The 12,905-nt window shown below is 47.1% G+C and overlaps 1 protein-coding gene across 7 annotated transcripts in view; it reads right to left on the bottom strand.

Moving 5' to 3' along the window:
* Nucleotides 1–12,664, bottom strand: part of FYB2 (FYN binding protein 2) — a 128,927-nt gene extending 116,263 nt beyond the window's left edge. For 3 of the 7 annotated variants that reach the window (XR_009258098.1, XM_058717272.1, XM_058717273.1), the window contains exon 1: nt 12,238–12,664. Coding sequence is in view for 6 of the 7 variants with exons in the window: in XM_058717272.1 (XP_058573255.1) it covers nt 12,238–12,246 (9 nt within the window). In the remaining variant the exon portion in view is untranslated. The remainder of the gene's footprint in view (nt 1–12,237) is intronic. The other 4 variants (XM_058717268.1, XM_058717269.1, XM_058717271.1 and 1 more) reach the window with 3 other exon arrangements.
* Between the last annotated feature and the right edge of the window lie 241 nt (nt 12,665–12,905).

The following is a 12,905-nucleotide window of genomic DNA, read 5'->3' as shown; positions in this document are numbered from 1 at the left end:
TGTTTCCTGCCTCAGTTCCTTTGCATACACTGTTCTGTATGCCTGGAATGCCTTTCCCACTCTACCCCTTGTTGTCTGGTGAACACTTTTCATCTTTTAAAACTAGAATAAAAAAATTATCTCCCTTGGGAAAGCCTTCTCTGATTCACCCAACTTGAGTGAAGACATTCTTAAAAAAATTTAATGTTTATTTATTTTTGAAGGAGAGAGAGACAGAGTGTGAGTGGGGGAGGGGCAGAGAGAGAAAGAGCGAGAGCGAGAGACAGACAGACACACACACACACACACACACACACAGAATCTGAAGCAGACTCCAGGCTCCGAGCTGTCAGCACAGAGTCCGACGCGGGGGCTCAAACTCACAAACTGCGAGATCATGACCTGAGCCGAAGTCGGACGCTCAACCGACTGAGCCACCCGGGTGTCCCAGGTGAAGACATTCTTAAAACATTCTTCCTGTCTGCTCCCTCAGTTAGTTGAACATATGATACTGTCCATATTACATAATAATTGTCACATGGCATTTATTATAGTACTTTTGTTCATCTTTCCTATTAAACTCTGAGCAGTGTGAGGGAGGTCTAAATTAGGTTTTATTTCATAGGCTCTTGGTACAACGTCTGTTAACTGAGAGATCTCTGGGGTCAGATAGGCTTGGGTAGAGCTACTGGACCCATCACTTAGTTGGGTGGCCCCACCCACCCAACTAGGTTTAGTCTCTCTGCCTGAAAACAGGAACAGTGATGTTACATATTCTTGCCAGGCTGTTGTACAGATTAAAGTATATTATTCACAGGAAGGGCTAAGCATATTGCCTAGCCCCAAAAACATGATCTATTGTCATCATTGTGTTTAACCATTTAAGCCATCAGGAGAGAGAACAGTGAGTAAGAAATAGGCACTTTCTCTTCTGTGGAATTTATGATCCAGAGTGGGAGAAATTAAATAGCTACTTACACAGTTTTCCTTTTCTTTTTTAAACTAGGACACATGCTCTGAAAAACAAGACAGCACTGGGGTGAATAATGGTCATGATAGTCTAGGACTGTGGGAGGCTAAACAATGCCCCCTTCCAAAGTTGTCCCTGCCCCAATCCTCAGAACTTGGGGACAGGTTACCTTACGTGGTCAAAGGGGATCTAGGAATGTGATGGAGTTAAAGCTCTTGATGTGAAGAGATTCTCCTGGAGCGTGTAGGTGGGTGCAATATAACTCTAAGGGTCCTTATAGGAGGAAGGGAGGAAAGTCAGAGTCTTAGAAGAAATAAGGACAGAAGCAGAAGTCAGAGAGAAAGGAAGGTGCTACGCTGTTGGCTTTGACGCTGGAGGAAGGGGCCATAGCCCGATGACTGTGGATGGCTTCTGAACTGAAAAAGTTGAAGAAACCCATTCTTCCCTACAGCCTCTAGAAGAACGCAACCCTGCAGACTGGCTTGAGACTCCTGACCTCCAGACCCGTGGGAGAATGACACTGGGGTGCTTTGGGCTGCCAACTTTGTGGTAATTTCCTACAGCAACAATAGGAAATGAACATATGTGCTCTGCAAAAAACACTCTGGGGTATATAGTGGCTAGATATACCAGAATCTCAGTGATTTCACGTAACGGTCTCTCACGCACATACACACACACTACATGCCCAACAGGAGTGGGAGGAGCTCTGCACCCAGTGACTCAACACGTAACCCGCAAGTCATGGAGTCAGAATGTGAACCAAACGTTTGACTTGAGGGTGTTAGTCACGCAGTACTATCCTACCACAGTTTGAGCCAGAGAAGCATAAAGAAACATGGAGACAAGCCATGAATGGTTTCAAATTCCACTTGGTGTAAAGCCGTGGGTTTACCAATAAACAAAACAAACATCACTCATCTTATGGACTTCCCCGTGAGCCAGACATCTCCTTTGCTGTCAGGGATAAAGTTTTTCAGTGCACGCACTCAGAGTGGTAATTAACGTATAACCTTTGACTCAACAGACTGTCTGATAGGTGAAGACTCTGAAGACTTGCCCCAAGTCACACAGACATACTGCCAAGGCCAAGACTGGTTCTTGAAACAGAACTTCTTCCACCTGCCTCAGAGGAAGAAGTGAATGAGAAAAAGGCATTTCATGTAAATCTTTGAACGACCTTGATAAGTTATCCCCACATGCTATTACTCTAAGATTTCAGACCAGAGACTTGATGTTTAGAGTTAATGCCCTGAAGGGGGTGGAGTTCGAACTTGAATTTCTGGAAGCCTCATCCACACACCCAACCTGTACTATGCAGCTTCCTGTGTGGATATGGCTCTCTCTCACCCCATGCTGGTGGCCAAGAAAGGCAATAACTGAGATTCCTTCTCAGCCCTCACAGCCCCCAGGTCCACACTGCATTCCTGGGTTGCATTGGATCACAGGGTTTTACCAGTAAACCTTCCCAACAGGGAGTCTAGAATTTGAATATGCTTTCCTATGCCAGTCTTGCAAAGTTAGAAGTCAACAGATAGGTCTTCAGCACTACGAAAGCTATGGGAGGTTTATACCCTCCTGAAGTAAAGAGAAACACCTTGACCTGTAGGTAGTTTAAGGAGTTAACTGGGATGTATTCTAACAGTTGTAGCTATATTTTGGAACAACCTATTAGATGAAGGATGTTACCAAGCTCTGCTTTTCTGCTGGGAGAGTTATCACTGGTTTTCATTGTGAATGCACGCCTTAAAGGGAGGTCTTTTCTGAAGGAGAGGCTTGAGGGACAGCACAAATGTTCTATGTCACTCCACCTGTGTGTGGTTTCATAGTTTTCCAAGCAGAAACTCAGGGAAATGGTGTCCTTGCATTTCATGGCTTTGGTGTGTAAGAAGGCATCTCCTTTTTATGCTAACTCTGTACTTTCTGTAGGAGGATACCACTATCCAGGAGTTTCTAGGGGAAGACAAACTCTTGCAGAGAGTGCCCTTGAACACTCCAGCTCTGGGTTTGACTCCTAACATCACCACCAACTGGCTGTGTGTCCTTCAGCAAGTTACACAACCTCTCTGTCTCTCTCAAAGGCAGTGCTTTCTCTAGAGCAGCTGTGAAGATGATACATATAAAAAACTTAGAATCATGCCTAACATACATAGGTGCTCAGTGTTTGCTGTTAATAACAATGAGGAAATCATGCAACCTTAAAGAACTTGTTTCTTTGTCTCAAATGGGGATAATTTCTCTTGCAGGTCACTTGTGAGGTTTAAATGAAACAACACATCTAGGTGCAGGGACTGGCAGAGTGGGTCCTTCACGGATACTTTCTTCCTTTTAGGGACCTTAGTTCAACAAAGCAGTCACTCAGCATGACACTGTGGTGGGCATCAAGGGGAATTAAGAGCACAGAGTTGGTGAACATGTCTACAAGCAATTTATTTTTGTTTGTTTGTTTTTTTCATTTTAATGAAATCCAAGTTAGTTAACATAGAGTGTAATAATGGTTTAAGGAGAACCCAGTGATTCATCATTTCCATATAACCCCCAGTGCTCATCCCACCAAGTGCCCTCCTTCATGCCTATTGCCCATTTAGCCCATCTACCCTCTCCCCACCCCCACCCAACACCCCTCCAGCAACCCTGTTTGTTCTCTTTGTTTTGGAGAATTACAGAACCAGGGATTAAAGTCCTTTGCTCATGACACAGAGTCAGAATGAGGCAGAAACATCCCAAATGCGTTCAAGGTCTCCACTGCTGAGCTCACAAGGGACTACCTGGCACATGAGACCAAGGTCGCAGGGACACGTTTGATGCTAGGTGTTTTTCCCGATAGGTCACCTCATTCATTACTTCCTAATCGCCAAGTGAGATAGAGGCTCAGTCTCAGAGATGGAATATTTGCCAAAGGGCACGCAGGCATGAGTGGCAGGGACTAAATTTAGGCGGAGGTCTGCAGACTCCCGATGCAGTGCTCTCTCCTGCATAGCATAACCTGGAGACAAGGCTCCTGTGCGTGTGCTCGGAAACAGCACGGTGAGAAAGACAGGAGACCCATGGGCACCTTTTTCAGGGCGTGGAAGATGGCACTTCTGTGTTGATCCTTTAAATGTTTAAGTAATGCTGCTCTGTTTTTACATATGGACTTCGAATTGTTAAAAAAAAAAAACAAAACCAAAAACCCCTCAACTATGATTTTCTTAAGATCACATGCTGATCTGTGAGATGAGCTAATGGCTGGTTCACAAAAGGTGGGGGAGGCAGGACTCCAAAGGTGGTCTGAATTTTCAGGTCCTCTCTGCTCGAATTTTGGGTTGGGAAATTTTGCTGGAATCAACAGCTATGAATATCTGTACAGGATTTTATTTTCAATGGTACTAGCAAATATTTTATTCTATGTCATTCTCACGGACAAAATATCAAATAAATATTACTGGACACATTTAGAAACAGGAACGCTGAACCCCAGAGAAGATCAGGGACTTGTTCAAGGCCACCTAACAAGGGGACGGAAGGACCAGACTTAAATTCAAGTCTTCTCGTTAAAAAATCTTTAAAAAACCTCTGATACACCACTCCCTGTGATCACGACAAACTGGAACCAGGTTAAGAATGGTCAAATAGGAGTTTGATTTCTGACTCTGCCTTTTCTATGACACAGGGAAGATGAAAATAGTGACAGTGAAGCGCAAGCAATAAAACTGACTTTTTCCAGGATCAGGGTCCAAAATTGCTTAATTATCGTTTCTGAAGCACCTTACTTTGTAACTTCTTTGTATTTGGTATGTGCCAAAAGAATGTTAGGATCCATCTTTATAAATCACCCCAAGAGACTGCTCTCAGAGATTTCTACAGGTGAGAAAAACCAAATCCACAAAGTCAGTGGTTGGGGAGGAACAGGGACCGTGGTCCCCGGGTCACTTCCGTCCATTTCCCATGCCCGGTGGTAAAAAAAGGACTTCTCAGAATGCTTCTCAGAAGAGCTAGGCACAGCTGTGTTTAGAGGGGTCAGGATAACAACATGGTGAAAGACAAGGCCCAGACCGATGGGGGCGGGTCACCCAGTATCCACATTAACTCTCTTAATTTATTGATAAGGTCCATGTAGGGGCTTGGTGGGGCTGCCATACAAGGCACACCAGACCACGCGGCTGGAACAACAGAAACTGATTGCTTCACAGTGTTGGGAGACTGAAGGCTGAGATCCAGGGGTCCTTGTAAGGGTTCCTTGCAAGGGCTGAGGGAAGGGCCCATCCCAGGCCTCTCTCCATGGCTTCCCTTCACTCTGCCTTCACTCCGGGTCTCTGTCTCCACTCCTCCTATATATCAGGACAGCGGCTGTATTGGATGAGGCCTCGCCCTAACAACCTGACCTCTGTAAAGACCCTACCTCCAAAATAAGGTCACCTTCTCAACGTTTTTTATTTATTTTTGGGACAGAGAGAGACAGAGCATGAACGGGGGAGGGGCAGAGACAGAGGGAGACACAGAATCGGAAACAGGCTCCAGGCTCCGAGCCATCAGCCCAGAGCCCGACGCGGGGCTCGAACTCACGGACCGCGAGATCGTGACCGGGCTGAAATCGGACGCTTAACCGACTGCGCCACCCAGGCGCCCCATAAGGTCACCTTCTGAGGTAGTAGGGGTTAGGCCTTCCACATATGGCTTTTGAGAGGATCGCACACAATTCAAGGCAGAGCAGTTCATGTATTATTACAGCTTGTTGCTACTTTAGTGTGTAGAATTACCTGCCTTTTGAGCTGTTCAAGCTCTTTATGTGTATTCACTTATTTAAACCCCGCCTGGAGGCCAAGAAGTCGGTGGGACCATGATGTCCCTTTACAAATGAGGTAACTGGGGGCACAAAGAGGTTAAGTCACTGGTTCAAGGCTGAACAGTTAGGAAATGATAGAGCGTGGAGTGGAACCAGTCAGGCTGCCTCAGAGTCCCTGTTTTCAGGCACCAGGCTGTGTCACCCCCGTGAGCAGCACCTAGTCCCCGCTCTCCGGGATCTCCCAGTCCGGGCCTGGGTCTGTTCAAAGGGCTGAGGTCTTGCAAGGTGAGGAGAGACCATTTGTGACTAAGGGGCTAGGAAGGCTTCTCGGGGAGGTGGCAGCTGAGCTGAGTCTTTTGGTTTGTTTTGTTTTTAATTTTATTTCTTTTGAGGGAGGGGGAGGGGCAGAGAGAAAGGGAGAGAGAGAAAAGCACGAGCAGACACCATGCTGTCAGCACAGAGCCCAACGTGAAAGAAATCATGACCTGAACCAAAATCAAGAGTCGGACGCTCAACAGACCACGCCACCCAGGCACCCCTGAGCTGAGTCTTAGAGGAAGTGGCCATGAGCATTCTGGAGCGAAGAGTGTGCACGTGGAAAACACCAGACTGGAGCACCAGGAGGCTGGAATGGAGCTCACAGGGCAGGTACCGGAACACCTCGGCTTTGTCTGCCAGGCTCAAGGTCTCGGGCTCTACTTCACAGAGAGTGGGGAAGCCGGGAGGAGGACTCAGCAGGGGAGGGATGTGATCGGATTCGCCCGTTAGAACCATCTCCAGCGGAGAACTGAGGGTACACACTCTGGAGCAGGGAGGACTGGACTCGATGTGAGGGTCACGAACTCCTGGGGCCTGGGACATGGGATCACACCGGCTGGCACAAGGTCAGCCCCGCAGGTGAGCTGGTCACTCAGCTCCTTACCATCGAGGACTCGACAACACAGTTCAAGGCAACGGGGCACTAGCTCTTTGCAAAGACAGGAGAGATGCGGCCAGTCTTTCAGAACTGTCAATACCTGAGTCATCTTCCCTTTTCCCCTCCTCAGAAATTCTTCTGGGACTCGTAAGAAACCTCACCCCAGCAATCAGATCTTAATCCTCAGCTCACACTGCTCTCCCAGGAACAAGCTCTCAACAGCCAGTCCTTTCCAACACCATCCTTCTCCACTGGCTGGTCCGCCTTTTTTTTTTTTTTTTTTTTTTTTTAAACGTGTACCCTGTCTTGTTGAGTTACTACTCATTAAAAAACCGTATCGTTCAGGAAAAAAACATCAAAAAAATAAAAACCCTTTGGAATTGTCCTTGAGGGCTTGCTAAGTGGTTTTAAAGGCATTCAGAACCTGGGTTCTAGACTCAGTTCAGTCAAAAATAAGCCACTGGTAGGGGCACCTGGGTGGCTCAGTTGCTGAAGCACCCAACTTCAGCTCAGATCATGATCTCATGATTCACGAGTTAGAGCCCCACATCAGGCTCTGCACTGGCAGCTCAGAGCCCGGAGCCTGCTTTGGATTCTGTGTGTCCCTCTCTCTCTCACCCTCTCCCACTCGTGCACGCATTTTCTCTATCTCTCTATGGCTCTCAAAAATCAATAAACATTAAAAAAATTAAAAATAAGCCACCTGTGACTTTGGGAAAGTCCTGCAGTCTAAGAGTATCAAAGCATGACAAGACTTTGGGGGACATTTAGTTCACTTTCCCCATTTTGGAGGTGAAGTCCTATGCAGTGCTCTTGGCTTAACAGGATCAAGTGCATATGCTAGTCAGTCCTTCAATATCTGACCCTCTTGGAATTTGATTCTGGCCATGTTCTTTCTCTGTCTCCCTGTCTCTTCCTCCCTCCCCTTCTCCACCCCACCCCTCTCCCACTAGTTCTTCTAAGGAGCCAGGGATGAACCCCAACCTGGGTTAGGCACCCATTCTCAGTGCTTCCCATCAAAACTTACAGCTTTCTTCATCCCTCTGTTTTTCATTTAATACCCAAATTGTCTTCTTGACATTCTCCCCTGCAAGACCGAGTAACTAGATGGCATCTAGAATAGACAGGCGAGAAATTCTATGAGAGGACCTGGCTCACAGAAGATGTTTGGTAACTACCTATCAGATAATCAAAGAGTAGGGCCTAGTGATCTGCTGTCTCCAGGTTTACTATCAAAATTAACAAGAACAGTCACGGAGCATCCACTGTATGTGTGGCACGGTAAGGAAGTCGCTACAAAATGTGTTGCCAAACAGACCCATGAAAGGATGCTCAACATCACTCATCATCAGGGAAATACAAATCAAAACCACGATGAGATACCACATCACACCTATCAGAGTGGCTAAAATTAACAACTCAGCAAACAACAGATGTCGGCGAGGATGCGGAGAAAGGGGAACCCTTTTGCACTGTTGGTAAGAATGCAAACTGGTGCACCCACTCTGGAAAACAGTATGGAGGTTCCTCAAAAAAATTAAAAATAGAACTGCCCTATGATCCAGCAATAACACTACTAACAATTTATTCAAAGGATACAAAAATGCTGATTCCAAGGGGCACATGCACCCCAGTGCTTATAGCACTATAAGTAAAAACTCTTTGAAATTGTTAGCCAAATTATGGAAAGAGCCCAAATGTCAACCGATGAATGGATAAAGAAGATGTGGTGTGTGTGTGTGTGTCTACACACACACACACACACACACACACACAAATACTACCCCGCGATGAAAAAGAATGAAATCTTGCCATTTGCAACAACGTGGATAGAACTGGAAGGGATTATGTTAAACAAGATACGTCAGTCAGAGAAAGACAAATCCCATATGACTTCACTCATATGTATAGTTTGAGAAACTTAACGGATGATCATAGGGGAAGGGAAGGAAAAATAAGATAAAAACAGAGAGGGAGGCAAACCATAAGAAACTCTTAAACACAGAGAATGGGTGATGGGCATTGAAGAAGGCACTTGTTGGGATGAGCACTGGATGTTATTAGTTAGTGGTGAATCACAGGAATCTACTCCTGAAGCCAAGACTATACTGTATGTTAGCTAACTTGAGAACTAAAAATGTCTTGCCACTTTTCCCCAGTGGGCCCCAAGTTTCCCCATCTTTAAAATGGGAGTTGTTTGACCTCTTGGTCTTTGAGCAATCTCCCAACTCCTACATTTTGTTTCAAGAACTTGCTCAAATCACTTGACTATTAAGCAGAAGTAAACATCAATACTGGTCTGTCAATTACAACTCCAATGCTCATTCATCAAAACTCAAATACTATTTTGTAAGCATCCCGACTGAAAAGCATTCCCAGCTCAAAAATGCTAGGATTCTCTTTTTGCCAAAATTGTGTGATTAAATGCAAACTTACCTGGTTGAGGGAGTACACTGAGGTATAACCTCACTATAGGTTTGGAAAAAGACACCTCAACCTTTCTGTCTGGGTGCCTAAACTATGTAACAAAATATATTCTTATAGAATTCCCTTGAGCCTTCTTTTGGTTGGGGGGGGGGGGGAATACATTTAGTACAGCCAAAACAGTGAAGGATATCTAATTGTTCAGGTATCTATTTTTTAAAAACATTTACTTATTTTGAGAGAGAGTGCAGGAGCAGGGGAGGGGCAGAGAGAGGGGGAGAGAGAGAATCCCAAGCAGGTTCCCTGCTGTCAGCATGATGTCCATTGTGGGCTCAATCCCACAAACTGTGGGATAACCTGAGATCCATCCAGAATCAGACGCTTAACCAACTGAGCCACTCAGGCACCTCCACTTGTTCAGGTATCTATTGATGCAGAAGAAACCACTCCAAAACTGAGTGCCCTAAAACAATAAATTATTTCTCTGCATCCTACAATCTTCTGAAAGATTAAAACTGATGCCTGATCTCCTTGAAAACCTGTTTAATCTTAAATCACCTCATTCAAGTTCTCCCAGGTGCTCAGGCTTCACACCTTGGAGTCACAGATGATTCATTCCCACCCCCCCACCCCGCACAAATCTTTCTGACTCGACTCTTATGATGTATCCAGAATCTGACCATTTCTAGCCACCATTACTAACACCCTGGCCTGAGGCACCATGCCCTCTTGCTTGGTGAGCCAGAGTCTGTGCTTGCACTCTTGATCCATCATCTATTTTCAAAACAGTAGCCAGGTGATCCTTTTAAAATGTAGGCTGGGGGCACTTGGGTGGCTCAGTCGCTTGAGCCTCCTACTCTTGTTCAGGGCTCAGTTATAATCCCAGGGCCGTAGGACTGAACCCCATGTTGGAGCCTGCTTGGGATTCTCTCTCTCTCCCTCCCTCTCTCTCTCTCTCTCAACATAAACATTTAAAAAAACAAAACAAAACTTAAGCTGGATCATTCTATTATGCCACTCAGATCTCCCTCCCTCTGAGAGGAAAATCTGAAGTTCCAAGGCCCTGCAATGATCTGACCACGCTCGGCTTTCTCGACACCAGCCATTCTGGACAGTTTGCTACTCCTGAACACACCAGAAAAGCTTCTGCTGCAGGGCCTTTGCATTCACTATTCTCTCTCTCTGGAATATTTACCCCTAAGATAGCCACATGGCCAACTTCCTCACTTCCTTCAGGTTTCTGTTCAAGTATCACCTGTGGAAGCTGCTCTTGAAACTATCCCACTTAAAATAGGCTCACCTGCTGCCTCGACATCCCTACACTCTTCCCCGCTTTGTGTTTCTACATTGGAACCACTGTGATCCAACCTAATATATGCGTATAACATATCTATGTATGTTATAATTGTTATTACATAGTATTTATTATACATTCTATATAAGGTATAGTATTATATATAATACATATTGTATAATGTCATAAATATACAGTGTATGTTTTCTCCACTAGAGTAGGTTTTACAAAGGCAGCATTTTTGGCTGGCTCATTGCTGTACCTGTTAAATGGGCCCTCGAAACACAGCACAGGTGTCCAGGACAAACAGACTGAAGTGACGAATATTTTGTTGACTTGTTAAAAATAAAACAAAATCCTCTTTCTAAGAGGAGAAGGGACCCATATTTCTCTGATTTTTTCCCCCTTACATGAACAGAAAAAGTTGCGTAACCACATTAGCTAAAGTGCCCTTTGTGTTTGTTTTTTTTTTTTCTAAATTGCCTAACGTTCTGCTCGTTTTCTTGTTAGCCTTGCTAGCGATACCTGGCTTACAGCTGGCACTTAGTATTTGTATCCGTGCTCCAGCTCTGCTGACCAGATGTAGGATACTGAGCAAATGACATTCTGACCATCAGTTTCATCCCCCCTCTCTCTCTCTCCATATATATACATGTATGGATATAAACATGTCTATATATAAACAAAGCGGTAAAAGGCATCGACCTCACGGTGTTGTCCATGTAGATAAATTCAAACAGTGGGTGCCATGCAATGTCTTGGTAGAGGAGGGAGGGCAAAAGAGACGAGCGTTTCTTTTTCTTACGACCACAGTACATGTATTCAGCCTGACTTTCTTCCATCGAGGAAGAGCTTCTGGAAAGTTGCTGGGCCACAGGTTAGAGGGAGAGAGAATTCAGAAGGGAGATGGAGTACCAGCGTGCCCTTGCTCACTCTGTTCCAAACTCAGCTAGCTGGACTGCTCAGCCAGAGAGACAGTCTCATGCCAGGGCGGGACAAAAGGGAGCTTTTTCTGACAGATGACAGCTTTGAAAAGGGTCCTCTCTCCCCATTTAAAACCAAACCCGTGGGAGGGAAGCCACAGGATTCACAGGAGGAAACGACTTGACTCCAAATGTATAAGGAACATCTATAGCAAAACAGCTCCCTGTCCCCCTTGGAAAGAAGCTGACTTTGAAGAGGGGGGAAAGAAGGGAGTCGAGAACGGGAGAAGGAAAGAGAGGTCAGTGAGCTGAGCGATTCTGCAGGCCTGCAAACAGCACCTGCAAGGAGAGGAATTCCACCTGGGCTGTGGGCTCGGCACTCGCCCACAGGTCGTCTCTAGTTTAATAAATACCTCCAACCATCTCACAATCCAGTGATTCTCCTAGTAATCCTATTTTATGAGCGAGGAACCCGGGGGGGCTCAGGAGGATGAACTCACTTGCCCCAGACCACAGAGCTAATAAGGAGCAGAGCCCACAATGAAGCCACAAGCCACAGCAGGGCACCGGGCAGTCCTGCCCTCTGACCAGGAAGCCCACTAATCATGAGGGGACCGGCCGGGTCCACAAGGGCAAACAAACAGAGAAAGGCCAACAGGCAGGTACACCCAGGCTGGCGGAAGAGGTGAGAAACCCAGCTGGCAGGGTGTGAGCTAGGACCCCTTGTGCCACCATCCGGAGAGCCTCTGGTCCCCTCACCCTCGGAGAGTCGGGGAGGCGATGCAGAGCACCCAGTACACGCCCTCCTTTTGTCCCCCCTGCCCCGGGGGCAGGGCCCCTGTGAGTCCTCTGGAACCGCACTAGCACCACACGTTTACTTCTCCCTGGGAGGCTGAAACAGCCCTTTCCCACCGCTGTCTGTTGGCGGGCACTAGAAAGAACACAGAGAAAGCCGGCAAGCCTTACCCCTTCCATGGCCTTCCTCCGAAGAATCGACGGATCCTTCGGGAGACGAACGCGGCTTCCCAGAGCGGTATCCTGGGGCCAAGACTGCTTTAATTTGCCGGCGTCAGCCAGGGAGCAATCCCTTCCCAGAGCCCCGGACACACCTGGGCCCAGGCTCCCCCCACCTGCCCCACCAGGGCAGCAGCTCCTCCCTCTCTAGGGGTTGGAGCTTCCCGGCCCCAGGCTGGGCGCAGACCCGCCTCCATCCGCCGCCGAACTTTGCAGGGCACCCCGCACCTGCCGCAGGGAAGGGGTCCTCCCTGTCCAAAGACCCACCAACTGGCCCTTCATAGCTAGTGGCTCTCCCCCAGGCTGGCCCAACAGTCACTCTACAGAGGAGTTCACTTTGTGCCCCAGGCAGGAGGCACAGGGGAGCAGCTGAGGAACAGGGAGGGGGAGGGAGGGGAGGTGGTGGCAGGGCGCCTGTGAGTACCTAATGCTCCGGCTGGGCTGGACGGGCGTAATCTCCCTTAGTAAATTACTAACAGCCTTGGCCCAACCCCGCCCCTGAGATGGCTACTTAACTTCGCCTAAGGCTCCCAAAGAGGACAGAGAGTACCAAAGCTTGCAGGGAGGGGTGGTGGAGGCCAGAAAGGGAGCTGCTATCGTGGAGCACCTGTTGGGGGGCT

Source organism: Neofelis nebulosa, chromosome 2, assembly GCF_028018385.1.
Source record: "Neofelis nebulosa isolate mNeoNeb1 chromosome 2, mNeoNeb1.pri, whole genome shotgun sequence".
Taxonomy (NCBI): Eukaryota; Metazoa; Chordata; class Mammalia; order Carnivora; family Felidae; genus Neofelis; species Neofelis nebulosa.
Note: the sequence above shows the minus strand (reverse complement) of the source record. Positions and strands in the feature narration are given on the sequence as shown.